The 22,131-nt window shown below is 39.7% G+C and overlaps 1 protein-coding gene across 1 annotated transcript in view; it reads left to right on the top strand.

Moving 5' to 3' along the window:
* Window positions 1-22,131, top strand: part of TRERF1 (transcriptional regulating factor 1) — a 1,546,663-nt gene that overhangs the window by 294,973 nt on the left and 1,229,559 nt on the right. Inside the window, exons 3-4 of the mRNA XM_044060332.1 lie at window positions 2,809-2,926; window positions 15,757-15,990. Of these exons, the coding sequence (XP_043916267.1) occupies window positions 2,809-2,926; window positions 15,757-15,990 (352 nt within the window). The remainder of the gene's footprint in view (window positions 1-2,808; window positions 2,927-15,756; window positions 15,991-22,131) is intronic.

Below are 22,131 nucleotides of genomic sequence, written 5' to 3'. Positions count from 1 at the left end.
ATTTATTTCTAGTTAATCGCTGTATATTAATCAGATCAGACAATAGTAGTAGAAGTAGCAAACGTAAACTTGTCAAGTGAAAAAGTAATAATAAAAAATATATAATTCTACAGCATTACTAAGTATTCGAAAGTAATCCAAGCAAGGCAGGCAGTCTGTTTCCAGTCGAAAATCCTTTATTAAGTACACAGACAAGCGATCCAAGTGAAACAAAAATAGAGTAATAATTTCCTCACAAGCTTTCTAAATATATATATACTTTTTATCAGGCATGGGAGTGGTTTATTGTGCTGTAAAACAAAGTGTTATTGGTACACATGTTAAATTCACATCCTTTCCCCCATCAGTGTGACATTCGAGCTGGTCCTGCCCTATACCTAGTAGCTGTCATAATAATATATAGCCCTAATGTACTTTAATGGTACATCTTATTTAACCAAATTATTAAGTAGATTATTAAGTCTGTGATTTTATACAAGGCAATATACTACATGGCTGGAAATATATCAACCTTAGTTCATTTTGCGATCAAAAATTATATATAAATACATACATATACATTTTGCATGTAAAAATCAGTTTCTATTTTCATAACCTCTTGTTAACAAAGATTGCTTTCATCCTTCTAGACTTCTTCAGGTCTGTGTACAAGAACCCTAAAAACCTATATAATTGTATAATTAGTTAGTATTGTTATTACCATCACCTGACTCAGTATTTCTGTTTAGCTCCAAAATCTCCTCAGGTTGATCTCAGAGGTTCTGAAAGCTGTAAGTAAACCCTCCATTTAAGTTTATAAAACAAAACAAACCTGAAGAGGTTGTGTCCTTCTTGGCCAAGAAATATCCTTTTTTATCTCAGTAAGCAAATCTCCGATTTTATGTGGCTTTTAACAGACAACGTTTTTGTTGTAGATTTCAGGTACCCCACCATCAATTAACATAAGTTGATCATCTGGCCAACTTGATGTAACATGGTCTCTCTCTGAGCAAGTTTTAACCCAGAATAGTGTGACTGAACAGTTTTTAAGAGGATCTTTCACTTTTAGCCTAAGATAAGGAATCCCTTTCTGGCTTGATATGTGAATTTTATGACTAACATACTGTTGTGCCCATCCTTTGAACTGACTGGTTTAGGAAGCTAAACTTTGTGTCCTGGAACCACTTCATGGTAGCCATCTCCTCAACTTGATTGATTCCTGAGTTCCAGGCTCTTATTTTTGAATAGCCTTGCTCCTCTACAGGGCTAGGGTCTCTCTCCAAATTAATTCTTGTTTTCTCATAAAGAGATGTCACTCAGAATTCATTGTGCAGTATTCTGGAAGTTGAGAATTATGGGAAATGTTTCATCCTTATACATCATGTTCATCAATCATTTTGTAACTACTTTTGGTGGGCTGCATGTTTCTCTCCTTCTCATTTGAGAAGGAGGTCTCAAACTGATTGTCATATTCATTTTTAATGTCATTAATAAACTAATTGACTGGTGAATCTGCATTACATCTCACTAGGTAATATAACTGCTTCTTGTATATGTTTCAGGATTATGTCTGCTGTAGGGTTCTGTTTCACCATATCCTGGTCTTGTTATTATCAAGCGTGGTAAACTGGGCACCCATTCTAGGATTAGAACATTCGACAGTAGGACAGCTGCTAACGATATTCTGCCTTGAAGTGTTCTTTTTGCTTTTCAGATTTTGCCTCCTTTATTGTTGATTTTTGGGATATTGCTTAAGATTTTGGCTGTGTTCCACCCAAAGCAGAAAGATGGTCTAAGTTAGATATTGAAGATATGTGCAATAACAGATGATTTTCCAGAGGGCCTTCTGCAGTGGGTGTCTTATTCAGATATGCTTAGCTTAGTTGATAATCTGTTAATTCATACTGTTTAGAATTGACATACTGAACAAAATTTTGCTGATACTTTTCTGATGGTGAAGGGAGGGAGATCTTTATCCCGCAATTCTCATGCATAGAAGGATGCATCCTCCCCATTAATATAACTGACTCTGAGATCACTAGATCTCTGAATATGTTATATCTTTTATACTACCAAAACTCTTCATGCAGTTATTTCTGATCACGCAGGTTTCATCCAAATCACCAGATACTACCCTGTTCCCTCCCTCTGATCCTTTTGCATGGAAATTTCCAGCTAAAACCACTGTGGCAGAAAGACCTCCTTTTAAGTAAGGACCATAGTACTAAGACTCCTTTCTTAATTGTGCTTGTCAGTTACCATGTTTTCTGAGAGGCAGAACTCCTGTTTGGGGGGGGGGGGGGGGGTTAAGCAGTAGGGATCATTGAAGCATGCTTATCCTTAGTCTTGGTGTAAGGGCACTATGTCCATTATGTCAGTGCCCACCACCTAAGCTTGGAATTTTAATAAGTCTATATAATTAGCACTAGAAGGAGGTACCCAAGTGTTCAGCCACTATAAAGAGCTATATTGAAGATCGAATGATTTGACAGTAAATTAGATGTGTGTCATTTACACATATAAGTTACTTTAAATTTCCTATTGCTGTTATTGTTTAGTAGTAGCAATGACACACTCATTGCTACCACATCCATTGTTTGTAACGCATTGAAATTCATTTTTGCAACTTATTGTTATGTTTTGTGACAGTTGTTATAAAATTGCTTGTTATGTGTAGGCGAGTGCTCCATACAGTAGATTCAAACATGTGTAGAATTTCATTTGGTATACTTTGATGTTAAATCATACATATGTTATATAAGTTTAGGGCTCATTTAACTTTCAGTAGTCATATGCCATTAATTATTTTATTTGCTTATTTTATGAAAGACTTGATGTGAAGACCCGATTATTGTGTTCAATATGTTCCAAGGAATTCAGAAGCCTGCCTGCTCTTAATGGTCATAAGAGATCACATTGTGGAGTACGGACATCACCCTTTAGACAGGTCAGATTTCAGCTTATTGTGATAGTGCTTATTTTAATATTTGTGTAATATTTTCTGCTGTGCCTCTTTATGCCATGCCGTATACTTGCTTAGGCTTAAATACTAAGAACTTTTATAGGAAAGAATTGTTACATGCTTCTGAGCTTTCTTATTTATAATATGTATGTTTATTCTGTGCGTCTTTCTTTAGATCATTCCAAACCCACTGAGGTATTACAGTATATGCCACTATTATTGCTTGTCACCACTTGGAAGACATAAAAGATCCATGTCTTTGGCTTTATTTTGTAGATACTCACTGGTGTGCTGTCCTTTAAAGTAGGTTCTGTTCTTTCTTCACATCCTGTAATGGACAGGGGTAGAGTTAGTTCATATTTTGTTGTGAAAATTCATAGTCATTTCTGGCTTTCTTTAAATATGGAGACCATTGGTAAATAGATGGCTTATAGTCTGCCTTTCAGCTTATGAAGGAGCTTCCCCATTTTTGTCATTCTCACTTAAAAGAAATATGATGTGCAGTGATATCATACCAGTATGTACTGACATTCATTTGATTCCAAGAAGTTAATCAGTGAAAATAAAGAGTAACCCCAGACCTTTGATGATTTTGAATATACTTTCAGTAGATGTATATTCCCTATTCCTAATTTTTAGGAGACATAGCATTTATTTATGCTTTCTAAAGACCCGCGGTGGTGGTGCTGCGGTAACATTGTTGCCTCACAGTAAGACGCTGTCCGGTTCGATTCTCAGCTAAGAGCGTCTTCTGCGTGGGGACATGCGTGAATGGGAGTACCTTCGTTGAAAGTTGTGCGTCAGGCCTGGCAAGCCGGTACATAAAAAATCAACTGCCAATTATTAGCGGACCGGAGTTCCGCTGTGGCGACCCCTAACCAGGAAAAGCCGAAAGACACAAACAAACAAACATTGAGCATTAACCAGTTTGTCATTGACGTTTCTCCTTTTATATATCAGAGTTAGTAAGGCTATATGCAGAAGTTCAGCTGTTGAACCACCAATGCCTCCAGATATTCTGAGAACTGACTGTGCCTAGTTCTCCACTGGCATGTGACCATCCAGACTCATTTTTTCATCTTACAAAACTGTGTAACTTCTTTTGCACTAAAAGTAATAGTTACTAAATCAGTTAAATAGCTATTGCAGTTCAAAGCTGAATGTGTCATATGTATCAATAGATATTTTAAAGGGTACCCATAGATGTACTAAGCTAAATTGATTGACATACTGGAATATAAGTGATATAAATATTGTATTGCAGTATCTCAGCTGATATCAGTAGCCATGCAGACACACACACACACACACACACACACATAGCATTACTAAAGAGAATGTTTGTAAGTTTTTATCTAAAACCAAATATACTTCCTCCGTGGGTACTAATAACATATGTGGGTGCTTAATAAACAGTGTCAAACAGGTGGTCATCAAACCTCTCCTTAAATTGTTTAACCTAACTATAGCCACAGGCTATGTACCCGCATCCTAATTTACTGCTGTGGCGATGCCCCTCCACAAGGGTGACCTTATCCCTGACCCAGGAAACTACAAACCAGTCAGCCTTATGAGTTTGTTCTGTAAAGCTATGGAGCATATCATAACTGATTTCATTAATTATGGTAGCAAAAATCTCATTAAGCTTGACCTCCAACAATTTGGCTACATCAAAGGGAGAGCATCCCTGTTATACCTTGTTAATTTCTTCAAGAGGGTTGCACAAGCTGTTGAGAGTGATTGTGCTGTTCATACAGCTTATCTTTATCTGGTCAAAGCATACTATATCATACCTTATGCCAGAAATTTAAGGAAACTATCATCCTTAGACAGAGATCCTAACAAAAATAAGATGGACTTCCTTTTGGCTGAAAGACGGAACCTACATAGTTTGTGTGACAGGTGCCACTGCAGACAGTACTAAGGTGACCAGTGGAGTTGCCCAGTTGTTTGTGCTGAGTCCTTTCCTGTTTGGTCTACTTCTTCCAACTCAAAAATGATATTCAGAACCTCTGGTTGACCAAATTTGTAGAGGAGTGCAAAATGGGTGCAATTGGTAAAAGCCCTTTAGATATCTACACCCTTCAGAAAGTGCTTACCTTTGTTAACACTTGGTGGACAGAAAATGGGCTTAAGTTGAGTGCTGTAAAGTACAGTATTGTTTCTTTCAGAAAACAAGATGTGTACAACACGCAGTAGAGATAACACATCCTTACAGAATGAAAAGATTCTCAGGGACCCAGACATTTGGGTGAGTAGTTCCCTCTCCTTTGATCATCACATAGCAATAGCTGTCAGGAAGTAATTCAACTTTGCACAACTAGTAACCATTTATATTTTGTTTAGATCCAGAGATGTTACTGTCTCCTATATTCAACACTGATCAGACCAATTGTAGAGTACAGATCTCTGTTCAGTATGTATCTCACACAGCATCTCAACAAACTTGAAAAGCCCCAGAGGTTTCTAATAAATAAGGTCTTTGGTTTTGAGAACCTTACTGTCAGGAAAGTAATGTTTTACTTGTTACATCATTAGAGATTTGGTGGTCCTTGATATCAAATATCTCTGTATGATAAATACCTCAGCTAACGCTAGAACCAGAGACCTGAACCTTCATTAGCAGGCAAACAGAAAGCAGTGGAGAGAGAAATTTATCACCTACCACCTCCTCTTTTCTGGAATAAACTTCTGCTGTAGGTTTAACAATGTGATTCTGTATCTTCATTCATATTAAACCTGGAGAGGCTAGGACTAAAATGACCTCTCATTTCTTGAGTAAGGAGCTAAACCCTGAGGGTGGATATTAGCAAGATGTGCATGGTCATTAGAATAAATTAGCCTTAAACCTTCTAAGAATTCTGTGAATTCTATGAATCCTGTGAACCATAGGGATGAGTACAGTAATAGTTTTACATGATCTCTGTTATTATGCCTGAACCTGAAGTTTTATGATCTTAGTGTGACTATATTAAAGTAGAGGGTTGTGGGAGTACAGGCACTCATATTGAGGGTACATGGGTGACAGTATCCTCTGTTCATTCTTGTACCAACATGTACTGTTTGGGATTCCATATTAAAGTTAGAATTGCTACTATTTTAGTCTGCAGTATTCTATCTACAGTGTTCTGATTTTGTTATGCAGTGTGACTTGGTATATCAGTGAAGACCCTTTTCAAAGTGTGTTGTACCTGCTAGGAGTCAATAGGTTTTGTTGAAAATAAATTGGATTTATTATTTAAAAGTAACTTTAATGGACTGGGTTAAGTTGAGTTTGCTTCTGAATATCACACTGCCTTACTGCTATATGGGTAGTAGTGCCCTGCTACCCTCCCTCTGGCAGTCTGACTGTGAGGGTGAAGGACCGATCACTTGGCAGGACTAGGAGAATAGGAGAGTCTTTTACACTTACAGGGAAGACCCTTTCATTTTTCATGATCCACACTCAAGGAAAAATCTCTTGGGATATTGCTTCCCCCCTTGGGTGATATCAGATAAAGAGTTCAGTTAAGAAACTCCTTTTGGGCTTTAATTCCTCCTGCTGCCTTTTACTATCAGTACTTGACTAGAATATTATGTTGATCTGTTTATTTTTTCTTGTGAAAAATTGATTTATTCTTTAGTGTGATTTATCTTACAGTATGTGTTATACTATTAATTTTAAACCCTTTCTGTGTTTCTCTGAGGTTTTTAAACGGCTTATGACTATATCTGAATGTTGAACCGAGTTTCTGCACTAAGACAATTTTAGTGCAGTTCCTCTCCTTGCCTTGCGTTGCTGGAACCATGAGTAATTTGAGTATGTTATTTAAGATGATTATGTACTTCTTTTGAAAGTTTTGACAGGAAAAATTTGTGTTTTGCATTTTTTTTCTTTTGGGCTATAATTATTTGTGGCCATAGAATACATTATGTTAAATGATTTTTTTTTTTTTGTTTAAAATCCCAATTTGGGAGCCATTTTGTTTGTGAAGCATTTCTGAAAGGAATTTTTGTAAAGATTATGTTTAATTTCTTGTCTAAGGTTTGTATTTATTATTATTTAATGTGATTGAGTGGATTTACAATGCTTTAAATTAATATCTTGTTTAAATCACAATTTTGGTTCAGTTTTGTATACGTGATATTTCTGACAGGAATTTTAATTAGTATTACACAATTCCTGGTGTAAGGCTGTTTTGGGTTGTTTCTGTTTATGACAGGATGAAAATAGCCTTTATTTATTTTTAGTGGAGGTCTGTGTGAGATGTTTATTGTTCTTTGTGCTGAGTTATTGAAATTGTTGTCTTTTTTCAACAATATAATATTCAGTATAATTTTGCTATAGGAATACACTTCTGTTTGCCATTTAGAAGGAACTTTATGGGATTTGTGCATTTTGTACTGGACTGACCATGCAACCAATACTTGGTATTAGTCGAGTTAGTTTCTGCCCTACACCGCTATCTTCCCCATCTGGACCTAAAAAACCAAAAGAATAAATTTAAAAAAATATTCCTCAACCTACTGCTTGTGTGTGCAGTAGATTTAGCCTCAGACAAGCTATTGGACCACTCTCCTTCTCTTACCTCTAGGTCCACTGGTGTGGTCACAGTACCAGAACTGTGTATGACACCAAGGGGCAGACATATCCTCTGGAACTGCACCATTGCCTGCTGCTGGTGCCGCAGAACCAAAACATTTAGGTAAATGGGAATCCAGGGGCATAGAATCTGTTTCCAGTATTGATACTTTTCCCTCAGGGGATGCTCCCATTAGTGTAGTATATGCCAAAAAGAAACGGAAGACCCACCAGGGGGTGGGATGACAGTGTGTATTTTATTTTCAGCTGAGATGGTGGTTTTAGCTAGATCCATTGTTCAAGCATTTGATTACAGGGTGCATAGTCAGGTTAATGTGTAATGCTTGCACTTCCACCACTTGTCAATCTACCAAGGATTGATTTTTTGAAGGGGATTCTGTGTCTAAGGACTCTGATGTTTTAGTTGGATTAATCAGGTTCTGTAATGACGAAAAGGTGCAGGTACCCAAATAGATGTTTTCTTTTTCCCAAATGATGACTAGATTTAGAGATGTATTCAGCTGGGAGCTATCATAGTCTGCCCCTGAGATTAACAGATTTTATGAACTTTTGGGGGATGAGGCCTCAGACATTAAGACATTTCCTCTTGTAATCCCAGCATTGGAGGATGTCTTCAAGAAAACTTATAGTTCCCCTCTCTTTATTGAGGCTTTGCCTAAGAAAGTGTTTAGGAAATGTAGGGTAAGCTCGACCTTGACTGTCCTCCAAGCACCTTTGTCTGCGGACCCTGCTGCGGTGTTCCTGAAGACCATGTGTTCTTCTTACCTTGCCCCTGAAGATAAAACATGGCAAACAGTTGGAATCTCAGGAGCAGAAGCTGGCACAATCCAGCATGTTAGCTTTTAAATTGTTTAACTACCAGTGTTTTATGTGGAAGTTTGTGCTGAGATGCATGTACAGTTTAGATGAGTTTGCTGCATCGATGACTGCAGAACAAAAGGTCTGTGTTAAAGATATTGTCTCCAATGTTTCTCAGATGTTAAAACATGCATTAAAACGTGCCTTGGAGGGAGCTGATACTGTTTCTAGAAATGCAGCATTGTCAGTGGTGATTAGGATGTATGCTTGATTGCACCCCCATTATTTTTTTAATGAGTTAAAAAAAATTGAGTGATATGTCCAAAATTGTTGGACAGAGCACATTCACTCTCTGGAATCATAGTTGCTGGTTCTGCCCTTCATCAGACAAGAGTTACAATGAAGGAGTGAACAGGTGAGTATCAGTCCAAGGCTTCCTTTTCCCCTCCAGTGCCAGTAGTCCAGACAGATTCTTTTGACTTTGCCTGGGAAGCTGTGTCACTGAGGATGCAAGTGCAAGCCACTTGGGGGCCTAAGGACGACTGGAAGCACTTCAGTATCAAGGAGATGTTAGTACTGATTCAAGCCTTGAAAGTCCTTCACCACTTTTGGATTCCTGGTCCTCTTCTACTGGTTGCAGGCAACACCACAGTGATGTGGTACTTCACCAAGCAAAGGGGTATGAGATCTTACCGTCTGTGCCGGTTGGCAATGATAGCCTAGGAGCAGGCTTCTCAGTATTTTTTGACTCTTAAGATTTCATTACAAACTGCATGTCCTCCCCACGGTTGGGTGGGCGTTCGAAAGACATGTGTAAATGGGCGTGCCTTAGTTGAAGGTTGAACGTCGAGCTGCACCTCAGCGTTTGTGAAAATCTACTGCCAATCATTAGCGGACCGGAGTTCCGCTGTGGCGACCCCTAACCTGGAAAAGCCAAAAGACAAACAACAACTGTCACAGCAGAGCATTGTTGCAGACAGATTAATCAAATCCTGGGCAGACCCGCATGAGTGAAGCTGAAGGTAGTGATATCCATGGTATAGTCCCATACCTCTCAACCTCTTACAGCAAAAAATCTGGATAAAGCCATAAATAAAAGTGGGAGAAGGGCCCAGAAATCGGAACAATTTTTAAATATTGCTGTTACAAACTTAGAAAGTTGATAGAATAACAGGTTTTGCATTAGCATGAATTTTCTGAAGGGTATGAAGTCTGACACTCAAATGTCAGTCATTATTTTCTAACTTCAATTTTTAATGATTTGCGACTAATTTGCCAGAAAACCACAATTTTATGAAAATTCGGCCAAAAATATGGGGGGAAAATATGGACATTCTGCAAAAATCTGTACAGTTGAGAGGTATGTATAGTCCTGATGTGGGGAATACCTCAAATAGATCTGTTTGCCTTTTTCAAAACAGACAGCTGGAGAAATTGTGTTCCAGACATCATTGCAGCCATGCTTAGAGGACAGACGCATTCTCGTTCCACTGGACGGTAATGTTCTTGTATGCATTTCCACCCTTTCCAGTATTTACAAGGTACTGTCCTTCTGAAAGTCCAAAGAGAAATGCCAAGCATCATTTAGGTGACTCCCTATTATCCCAGGCAGTCTTGGATGTTCTTCGTGTTTCACTGTTGCAGTCATAACTGTAGGGTGCTCCTGCCGGCAGGCAGCCCGAGGTCGGCCAGAATCCCAAAGTCTGGGTCCGGCGTCGGCTGTATAAGCTAGTATCCTGACGTCAGGATGCCTTGGTACATAGCCCTCAGCCGACGCCATCTTCTCCAGTCTTTCTTGCCGTGCGGTGGAAAGCAGCTCGCAAAACGTTGGTTGGCGATTTTCGAACAGCGTATTTGATTGTTGTTGGTCCGAAGTTGTTGCTTCTCTTCTCAAAGCTAAGTACCCCGTTGGGGAATCTTTTTCTTGTTCCTCCGATGTCAGAAAAAGTTAATAATTGTATAGCGTGTGGGAAACAAATACCTCATAAAGATTTCCACTCTTACTGTCTACCTTGCTTAGGCCCTGACCACGACGTTTCTTGTTGTCGGTTCTGTGCCAGGTTCAACTCTCGTACTATCAAGCGCAGGTACGATTGGGCTTTAAATTATTTTGGCAGACGCTTCAATTATAGAATGTCGGCGGACACTACCGGAGTTCAAAAGAAGCGCAAAGACAAAGACAGGCCTCCGAGGTCCAAACAGGACTCGTTGCAGCTGGAGCCAGCGTCCGGTTCGGCTGTCGTCAGTGAGGCGCTTTTGCAGCCCCTGTCGTCCGCCACTTCTGAACCGATGGCCGATACAGACTCCCATGGGGAGCCATCGAGGCCCACTATTTTAACTGCTGCAGGACCTTCGGACGTCGCTCCTTCAGATGGGTCCGGAACCTCTGTGCAGGTACCGGCTTCTGAGGGGGTTTTCAGGCCTACTCACATCACTATTTCAAAGGCAAAGGCAAAGACAAAGACTCCTACTAAGTCTAAAGTTCCAGCTCAAGCTGCTTCTGAATCCACTCCCAAGACACAAAAACAATTATTGAGGATGGCTGAAGATTTGCTTACAATGATTAGGGGTTCTCACCCCCCTCCTGAGAAAAGGCCTCGTCAGGATGTTACTCTGGATTCCTCTGACCAGGCTTCTGTATCTTCTGTTTCTTCCTCTGATCAGGACTATTCCTTTCCCCCTTATGAGGATTCGGATACTGAGGATTCTTTGCCCTCGGCCTCTCCGCCTGAGGATTTTTCTTTTGGGGAAACCTTGCATGAGATGAGGGAACATTTTCATTGGGAAGGACAGGAATATTCTGCTTCCAAAAAGAGGCTTAGAGAATTTCTTCTTCTTCCTCAGCATAGGCCTTTAGCTATTCCCTCCTGTCTTGGACATTGTAGATGATGCTTTTTCTGAGGCTAATTTGAATCCTGATTCCATGCCTCCTGCTCCTTCTAAGCCTGATAGATTTTATAGGGTTCCTGACTCTCATTTATTTTATTTAAAACCCTTCTGCAGATCCTGAAACTATTTCTCAGGGCTCTAAGGCTGCTAAGGTTGCTACTTCTAAAAATCCTATTCCCTCTGAGAAGGATTCTCGTGCTTTAGACAGGTGGGGAAAAAGGTATATACTTCTGCTACCCTGTCTGTAAGGGCTTTAAATTGCCAGTTTCATATGTTTAAATATCAGCAATTTCTTTTGTCTGTTTTAAAGCAAAAGCTTGCTTCCCTTCCTGCTTGTGCAGAGGATAAGGAACTTCAGGATGTTTTGCATGCTACTGAACAGGTTAACAAGCATAGCTTACATTGTGGTTTTGATGCTTTGGATGCTTCCTGCAGGGCTGCTGCCTCTGGTACTGTGATTAGGAGACATGCCTGGCTTCGTGAACAAAGTTTACCTGAACAGGTTAAGGCTAAGTTATTAGATGCCCCTGTTCAACAAGATGTTCTTTTGGTTCTAAGGCTGAGGAAGTTATTAAAAGATGGAAGAAAAGGCAAAGTCCATGCAGACTGTAAAAGATTTCTTGCAGGTTCAGCCTCCTAGATTTTCCAGGAATTGGCCCTCTAAAATTGGTCCTTTCCCACGTCTGACAGGCCTCAAAGGGGAAGATATAGACGCTCCAGAGGTCGTGGTCAAGGCCAGACCTCTTACAGATCTAGACAATGGACTGCTTCTTCACCTAGGAGGGAGAAGACAGATCCCAATCTCAAAGAAAGCAAACTCAATGACTCTCTCGGTTGGGCTTCAGGACCCCTTTACCTGGACGCCTCTCGGAGGAAAACTGTCTCTTTTTACAGAAATTGGACTCATATTACCCAGGACAGATGGGTATTGGACGTGATTTTAAAAGGTTACAAGTTCCACTTTCACACTTTGCCAAGGACTCACGGTTGGCCAGATCTGCCAAAACTTCAATGGTCAGAGGCCTTAACTCAAGTGGATGCTCTTCTGGCCATGAGAGCCATAGAGCCTGTTCCACTCTCGGAAATGGGAAAACGGTTTTATTCAAGGCTGTTTCTGGTTCCCAGAAAACAAAACTCATGGAGACCTATTCTGGACCTTTCTGTGTTAAACACCTTTTTGGAAATTCCAAAGTTCAAGATGCTTACTCTGCAACAGCTAATTCCAATGCTCTCTCAGGACGCCTGGATGGTGACATTGGACTTAAAGGAAGCCTATTTGCATATCCCTATCAGACAAGAACGCAGGAAATTCCTCAGGTTCAAGGCACTTTCAATTCTCTGTTCTGCCCTTTGGTTTATCTACTGCGCCCAGAGTCTTCACCAAGTGCCTGGCACCAGTAGTGGCTTATTGCAGACTTCAGGGGATCCAGATTTACCCCTATTTGGACGACTGCCTTATTCAGGCAGACAGCAAAGATCTTCTGCTTCAACAACTGGACTTTGTTCAACATCTTCTCCTACTACTGGGATTCTCAGTGAACATAAAAAAGTCACATTTGATCCCTTCTCAACAAATGGTATTCTTGGGAGCCCTCTTAAATACAACCTTACAAAGGGCCTACCTCACTCCAGAAAAACAAACTCAGCTGGCTTCTACTTTCAACACCTTGGCAACTCTATCTCAGCTCACTGCAAGGAAATTCCTGCAGGCTCTGGGCTACATGGCTTCCTGCATTCTGTTGATTCCAAACGCAAGGCTTCACATGAGAAAGCTTCAATGGTATCTGAAAAGTGTATGGTCACAGCACTACCACGATCTGGATATTCTGATTCCTCTGATCCCCTGCCTCCAGAAGGAGTTCCTCTGGTGGTCCAGGGCATGCACTTTAAACGAAGGAAAACCTTTTCGTCTCCCTCAGCCTACTCAAATCCTAACCACGGACGCCTCGGATTATGCTTGGGGAGCACACTTTCTAGACAATTGCCAGCAGGGAACCTGGACAAAGGACCATCTTCACTGGCACATCAATCTGAAGGAAATGTTGGCAGTTCAAAATGCCCTTTAGCCTTCAAAACCTTTTACAACCAGGGCCTCTGCTAATTAGACAGACAACACCACGGTCATGTGGTACATCAACAAGCAGGGGTTCTCATTCATACCCCCTTTGCAGACTAGCTATGGGTTTATGGGACACAGCTCTAAATTTGAATCTGCATCTCCAGGCTCAATTCATTCCAGGGAAACAGAATCTCTTAGCAGACAGCCTGAGCAGAAACATTTCAGATCTTCACGAATGGATGCTAGACACCAACTTGTTCAACAGGATTACTGCATTTTGGGGATGTCCCCAGATAGATCTGTTTGCATCCCATCTCAATCATCAGCTGCCTCGCTTTTGCACCAGGTCCTTCCACAAAACAGCATGGAGAGTGGATGCCCTGTCCTTCAGCTGGAGAAGCCTTTCAACATATGCCTTCCCTCCTCTTCCTCTACTGCCTCGGGTACTACTGAAGATAAAGCAGGACAAGCCCAAGTTCCTCATCTTGATTGCTCCAAATTGGCCTCGACAGTTTTGGTATCCAACCTTAAAGCTCCTGTTCTCGGGGCCTCCTTGGATTCTTCCACTGAACCCTTCGCTTCTGTCCCAGCATCAGGGTCAGTTACTACATTCCAATCTCAAGACCCTTTGCTTGGCAGCTTGGCTCTTCAAAGGAATTTGATTTCCTCTAGTCTTCCCAAACAGGTTTTGGATGTTCTTTTGGAAGCTAGACGGCCTAGCACTAGGAAATCTTATGCCTCTAAATGGAAGAGGCTTTCTATTTGGATGCAGGACCGAGGCTCTGATCCTCAGGTTCCTGATCTCTCCTCTATTTTGCTTTACCTTTCGGAACTTTTATCTAAAGGTCTTTCCTTTTCTTCCATTAAGATTCATGCTTCTGCTATCTCTGCGCATTTCAGTTCTGATCCTCCTGTTTTTTCACATCCTTTGGTGAAGCAGTTCTTGAGAGGGGCTAAAAATTTGCGGCCTCCAAGGACCCCTCCTGTCCCTGCCTGTGATCTTAATTATGTTTTAGAAAAACTTACTTTGCCTCCTTTTGAGCCTGCTGCATCTTCAGATATTAAGTTTCTATCCTGGAAGACTGTTCTTTTGTTAACATTGACCTCTGCCAGAAGGGTCTCAGAGTTGCAAGCTCTCATGGCTGTGGAACCATACCTTATTTTCCATCAGGACAGAGTATCCTTGAGGACCAATCCTACTTTCATGCCTAAGGAGATTTTGAAAGTGGCTTTGAATCAGACAATTCACCTTCCTACTTTCTTTCCAAATCCTCAAAATAAAGGGGAAAGGATTTTGCATTCATTGGATGTGCACAGACAGTTACGATTTTACTTGGACAAGACTAAAGATTTCAGAAAGTCTAACCAATTGTTTGTTTCCTTTGCTTCCAGTTCTCTTGGAAAACCTATTTCTAAACAAACTATTTCCAAATGGATTGCTTATGGAATCAGATTTTGTTACACTCATCATGGGAAACAGTTTCCAGGGACCATTAGAAGTCATTCTACTAGAGCAGCTGCTACTTCTACAGCTTTCCTCAGAGGAGTCCCTACCAAGGATATCTTGGAAGCTGCCACTTGGAGTTCTGTGCATACTTTTTCCAAGCACTACAATCTCCCCTTGTTTTCTAAGTCTAGGGCAGGCTTTGCCTCTGCTGTCTTGCAGGGTATTCTTGCCTCCCCTTCTTCTATCTAAAGCCTCCTCCCCTCTACACTGCTTTGGGATTCCACCCTACAGTTATGACTGCAACAGTGAAACACAAAGAACATAGTACAGTTGTGTACACCTACCATAAATGTAGATGTTCGAGTGTCTTCACTGTTGCAGTCGGGGTTTCCCTCCCTCCTATCCCCTCTTTCTCTCATATTTGTGGTGTATTTGTGTTTCCTTGTTGGATTCATTTTTGATTTGTTGGGGACTTCTGACATCTAGGGCAAGAAAGGCTGGAGAAGATGGTGTCGGCTGAGGGCTATATACCAAGGCGTCCTGACGTCAGGATACTAGCTTATACAGCCGACGCCGGACCCAGACTTTGGGATTCTGGCCGACCTCGGGCTGCCTGCCGGCAGGAGCACCCTACAGTTATGACTGCAACAGTGAAGACACTCGAACATCTACATTTATGGTAGGTGTACACAACTGTACTTTTTCCCTGGTAGTGGTATTGGCCAAGGGCAATTACCACAGACTTCCTTAGTTTTTAGGTTCTTAGATTTTCAGAGCTTGTGTTTCCATCTGCTCTTCCTTTTGTACCCTAGAAAACTGAAAGGGTCCTGTCTGTGAGTGTGAAGGGCTAGCCTGGTCCTGTCAGATGATTGGTCCTTTATTCTCACAGACAGGCAGTGAAAGAAGTTCTGAGCTTTGACAGACTGCTAGAGGGAGGGTAGAAGAGCACTACTACCTGTATGCCAGTAAGGCAGTGTGTTCTTCGAACATCTTCTGTTACTGGTAAGTGGAATTGACACAACTGTACTTTGTCTTTGCAGGAACAAGGCGAGAAGCAGCAACCGAAAGAGGTGGATAACCTTATGCCAGTCATCATGCCTGTTTCTGTGCCTGTTACTCTTCCACCATCTGATCTCAGTAAAGAAACCAATATCAGCATCCAGATCAAGGAACACCATGCCACATCTTTGTTAGATGAAGATATGCCAGTCCTCAAGAAGATGTCAGTCACTCAATCATACTCTGTTGACGTGGCCAACCAGTGCTCATCTTCTGTGAGTGCCTCCTTATTTGCTACTAGCATTAACTATCTGCTTGTCATATTGTTGTCCTGTGATTTCACTTACAATTTTTTTTCTTTCTTTACTAGCCCATATCCTGTTTTTACTGCAAAATTCACCTCTGATAATTAGGATTAACTTTGTTGATCTGTTATTTCATGAGATAGATGACTAAAGCTTATTTAGTGTTACATCAAGGTTGTGTGTGGAAAGTAAATACTTGACTTTGTTGCTGTTTAACCTTCTGCTTCAGCACATTCAAAGAAAAGTAATATGTTGGTAAAGACACTTGGAACGCAAACAAATTCACCAAATAAGAGCATGGAAGACCAAAAGGACTGCAAATTCAAACCACAGTTTATTATAAAAACACAATACTGCGGTGGTAGTGCTGCAGTAGCGTTGTCGCCTCACAGTAAGACGTTGTCCTGTTTGATTCTCAGTTGGAGCGTCTTCTGTGTGGAGACATGCGTGAATGGGCGTACCTTCGTTGAAGGTTGTGCGTCAGGGCCGGCAACTCGGCACGTAAAAATCTACTGCCAATCATTAGCGGACCGGAGTTCTGCTGTGGCGACCCCCTAACCAGGAAAAGCCGAAAGAGTTTATTATAAAACACACAAACACTTTCATTTTATAACAACTTTAAAGACCATTTACATACATAATTTTTAAATATGTCATGTTTTTAATTTTGTTAGAAAGCTGGATTTCATTTCAAGAAATACATAATGAAATCATGTGATTAGTTCATTCTTTTAAAAACTAGCTTGAATATTATATTGTTACATCTAATGAAGTATTTGAAGTTGTTCTAAGACAATTGTAGTTTACCTGACATTCAATCCACCCTACTCTACTATAAAGTCTGACAGTTTTATAAGGTACCTCAAACTCACAAATATCTGTTTACTAACCCTAAAGCAGACCTGCAGTGGCTTTCTTATCTAAAACTGCTTCTGTAAAACAGACTACTAATGCTAAACCCTCTCTTCTGACAAGAATGGGAAAGCTTTTAATAGAATTGGGAAGAAAGTATTTTCTTCTGCTACTTTTATTCGGAATTTTAAATTACAATGTTCACATGTTAAAGTTTTAACATCTGTCTTTTAAGATAAATAATTCCTTGAATACCTCTATCTGCTCCCCCACCTCCACCCTGGCAATTTGTACATCTTCCTCTGTGTCACCAGAGTATTTCAGACAAATATGCTCTAAAAGTCATTAACATGTGTGCAGTTAGCAATGGGACTCCATAAGTACTTTCTAGGGGATTCCTCCTTACCTAGTATATAAAGTATTGCAGCTTTCACCAGTTCTGGAACACGTTATCACCAGGAGTCCCAGAACAAGTCCCTTATTGCCAGGTGGGCAAAGGGTTTTGCTCAACAATTTTTTTTTCTAGTGCATGGCAAAGAAAGTGGGAACTTGAAGAGCAGTGCTAGGTTACCATTTTCTCAGTCTTTTAACAGGGTCCCAAAGTTCAAAATATTATCACTTCAGACTGTGTAACCTTTTTATCCCCAGTCTAGTTTTTTGGTAAAACTTGACTTAAAAGCTGTCTACCATCACATTTCCATCGGCAAACAGTTCAGATGTTTCTGAAGATTTTTCTGTATCTCTTCCACTGTCAGTCTTTTGCCTTACTCTTTGGGCTATCCACTGCTCCAAGGGTATTCACAAAATGCCTGGCTGTTGTAACCGCTTATTGCAGATTTCAAGGCATTCACATTTTTCCATATTTGGGCAATTGTCTTATATTTGCAGTCTCTTTTTCCAGTTGTCAGGAGTACTTGTCAAGTGCTCAGAAACTCCTCCTCGTTTTGTCGCTTCAAGTGAATTGCAAAAATCATCTCTCATCCATTCATATATAATAGCTTTCCTAACAAAGACACAGGAATTGCTCAGGTAACTCCTATAAAAAAGTAATTTAATAAGAACTAAATGAATAAAATGAGCTTTCACACCATAAGTACTTCATCAAGCATAGTATCTGCTTATAATAAAGGTCAGTATAAACATTATAAGCACAATCACATGTCATAAACAAGCCAATAAAATCAGTGCCTAATTGCAGACATTTCAGTATTGATTTGATAAAGTCTCACTCAAACCCCTTTCTTCTTATTGGACCTAGTGTCGACTAGACATCACTGTTCTTTATAACATAATATCTGTCCCTCTCCACAACTCACTCTCTGATGCACATCTGGGAAGATGAATATGTATTAAATGTCAATAATTATTTTTCAAACATTTTTATACAGGAGATTTTATGATGCTATTTTATGTTGTGGAGAGGGACGTTTCAGGATTTATATACTTTTGTAGACTATTTAACAACCACTGTTGTTTTTTCAGGTTTTAAGGTTACAGCATCTGAGGACTGCAGAGAATTCTTAGATATCAACATATTAAAGTTTAAAAATGGGATGTTGGACACTCCTATAGTTAAGAAACCAGTTAAGAAAGGTAGACAACATGGGAGGTGATTTCCTGTATAGAGTTTTGTTCCGCCAAGAGGTTCAGAATGCAAAGGAGATTGCTTTAAAGAAAAAGAGATGAGGAGGATGCACCTGATAATATTAAAAATGGTTGTGAAACACAAGTGGTAAGTAACATTCAGGTTAGAAATGTATTAACTTATAATAAGATGGCCAGTAGAATACAGGATATTTACTTATTTGTCATTTGTTAAATGGGTTAGTCCACTGGGCTGGTAGCCCATTTTCAGTGGCACCCAAGGAGAAAAGCTCCACAACAAAAAATAACAGTAAAAAAGTTAACATTATAAGTAGTGTGAATTTGTATACATAACTACATGCATTCATGCCATATATGAATAGGAGTACATAGTAACATACATTCATGTGGTAGTGGAAATTAACAGAGCATAAAATTCAGCAAAAAATAAAATAAATAATAGTTAAAAAGTACAAGAGGTAGAAACCTGTAGTAAGAATGAAGATTTAGGGCATCAGAAAAAAGCCCTTAAATATCTATAATGACTAAACCAAGTTAGTAGAGAGAAAAAGGAGTAATAAATAGAAGGGTTGAAGTAGAGGCATGGGGAGGAAAGTTTAGGGGAGTCAAGAGAGTGGAAGAAAGCTGAAAATGAGAAGAGTGAGAGGGAGGGGAGAGAAGAATAGTAGGCAAGGAAGCGAAAGTTGAGATTTAAGTATAGTACTGCCCAGTGGCAGAGCTGAGGCACCACAGTGCTAGTATTTATGAGAGTTATATTAAAGTAAGGAGAAAAAATTATTATGGTAACAATTTTTAGGTAGGGTGGTGACAGGTGTAGGGGGGAGAGTTAGCAAGATAGTTCTTCAGTTCTCTCTTAAAATGAAGTGAAGATTGAATAGAACATATATTTGTTGGGAGTTTGTTCCAGGTTTAAGACATAGTGCATTTGTAGAATAATCTACCTATTGTTTTGTTAGTTCTGTAGGTGTCAAGTAGCAGTTGGTCAGTGCTACTGAGGGACCACGAAGGTTTGCATAGGGATAGGAGGGTGAACAGGGAGGGACAGTGTGGTTTGTAAAGTAGAGATTGTGTCATCAGTAGCTGAGAAAGTTGGAGTAGTTGATGGAATTCAAGCCATTTAGGTGGTTAAGGGCAAGGTAGTGATGGGATTTATAAGGCATGTTGCAGGAAGATCTTGCTATCAGCTTGTAAGTTTGTTCAAGTTTGGTGAAAAGATTTCCTTGGAGGTGGGTAAATAGAGTGGTCAAGGGAGGAGGTAGGCTTGAGCTAGTGAAGTTCTTGATGTGATGGATAAGAATATTTTGTTTCTATACAGTAAACCGAGTTTTTGATTGGTCTTTTTGATAGATTGTTGGATATGATGGTTAAATTTCAGTTGATCATCAATTGTAATTCCTAGAAGTTTGGTATGGGAGTCAGCATGAATGATAGTGTTGTCTAGGGAAGAGAGACTGAAGGAAGTTTTAAGGTTGGACATAGATTTTGGAAGAATAAGTTCAGTTTTCTTTGGGTTAAGGATGAGTTGGTTATTGATTAACCAGCGTTCAGTGGTTTTGAAAGAAGTCTGGGTGAGGGAATGAAGGGTCAGTAGTATTATCGGAGAGGGTAATAAGAGTGGAATCGTTGGCATAGTCGATGCAGAGAGGTTGAGTTCAGTTAGTTTAATAAGAAGCTTTGGGTGGGAGACTGTGTTTAATGCCTTGGAGAGGTCAAGGAATAGGCATGACACCAGTTTATTGTTATCTCTTGCCTCTGTTATAGACTGGGTGAAGGATAGAAGGGCTGTGGATGTGCTGCTGTGGGGTCTAAAACCATGCTGAGTAGGAGTGAGGAGATTTCCTGGAGCAGATATTTAAGAAGTTGTCTGTGAATGCATTTTTCTAGAATTTTTGAGAGATGGGGAGAGGATGGCTATAGGTCAGAAATTGGAAGGGTCCCTGGAGTTACCTCCTTTATGAAGTGAAATTGTGTAAAAGGATTTCCAAATTTCAGGGACTGAGGATTCTTTAATAGAAAGATTGGTAAGGATTGAGACGGGGCATGCTATAGTATTTTCTGTGAGTTTGAGAATTTGGGGGGTAGGTTGTTGAATGAAGGAGGGCATGGTTTAAGTTTCTGCAAAAGGGATTCTATATATGCATTGGAAACTGGTTTCAGGGAGAGGGATGAGTGGGAACAGTTGAAGAAGGTTTGGATGGGGTTTTATGATTGGTTGTTGTCGGGGGGGTTAGTTTGTGTATAGATTCTATGAAGTAGTTGTTCAATAGGGTGGTGATTTCAAGAGGTGAGTTATTGGGGAAGGGGATGGGGGTAGAAGGTTTCCCTGGGTGGAGAATATTGTTCATGGTGTATCAAATTTTTTGGGGGTTTGAGATGTGAGTAGATTGAGCTTCTTGCTAGAATTTTTTCTTGTCTTGGATAATAAGCTTTTTAGTAAGGTTTCTCTGGATGCAAGCAGTCTACAGAGCCAATACTTTAATGTGAGTCATGACCAAAACACATACGAAACAGTAAACAAGTACACAACCACATAAACACTCCTAAAACAACTGCATTTTTGTCTGTAGTGATACAGACTTCATCAGACAACTACAGGCCCAATAGGAATCAATATATAACCCCTACCCTAGTAAAACAATTAGTACCTTAAACTTAATTAACTAAAATTCTAAAATATAAAAATATGAAATGCAATAATATTTAATACCTCAACTGTGAACACATACAAAAATCTACATGTTAATAAATACAATAAATAAATAATTAACATTGTATAAAAATATCCTGAAGGAATATTGTAAAAAATGTTGAGTATAAAACACACTTAAAATTTCACATAGAGTTATAAAGCATGACAGTATCTCTTTTCTCCCTGGCCCGCCGCTGAAAATAGACATATATCCAGTCGGACTATCCCGGTCAATAAATGTAAAATAAAATAAATAAAAATAAATAAATTAAAAAAAATTTTTATATATATATATATATATATATATATATATATATATATATATATACTGGTTGCACAGTGGTGCAGCAAATAGCATTGTCATCTCAGAGCAGGAAGTTCCCAGTTTGATTCATTGCTAGGGTGCCTTCTGTGTGAGTTTACATGTCCTCCCTGTGTTTGCATACGTTTCCTCCCACATTCCAAAGACATGCAGTAGGTAGACCTGACACATTGACATTAAACTGGTCGTAGATGTGAGTACAACTGTGTGGTGTGGAAGAACAACTGCAGCAGTGCTACTTACACGACAGTGTGAACCTTAAGTCTAGATTATTGTCACTGTTGACGTGACACCCCAACCCCATGTGCCAAAAATGTGAAAAGGGGGTTGTGGATGGATAGATGGAGATATATATATATATATATATATATATATATATATATATATATATATATATATATATATATATATACAGACACACACACACACACACACACACACACACACACACACACACACACATTTATCTAGACACACACACACAGAACATATATGTATATCTAGAAGCCAATAATATAGTCAAAATGTTTCTGTCGCAGACAGAACAGCTGATCGACAGTTGTGCAAGACTGCAGCATTACTGGGGTTTGGGAATATTCCCTTTCTCAGGTACTGTGCAGTCTTGCAGTTGGAATATATATTT

Source organism: Protopterus annectens, chromosome 1.part0 (assembly GCF_019279795.1).
Source record: "Protopterus annectens isolate FY-2018-M chromosome 1.part0, PAN1.0, whole genome shotgun sequence".
Classification (NCBI taxonomy): domain Eukaryota; kingdom Metazoa; phylum Chordata; order Ceratodontiformes; family Protopteridae; genus Protopterus; species Protopterus annectens.
This window is presented reverse-complemented; position numbering and strand designations above follow the sequence as displayed.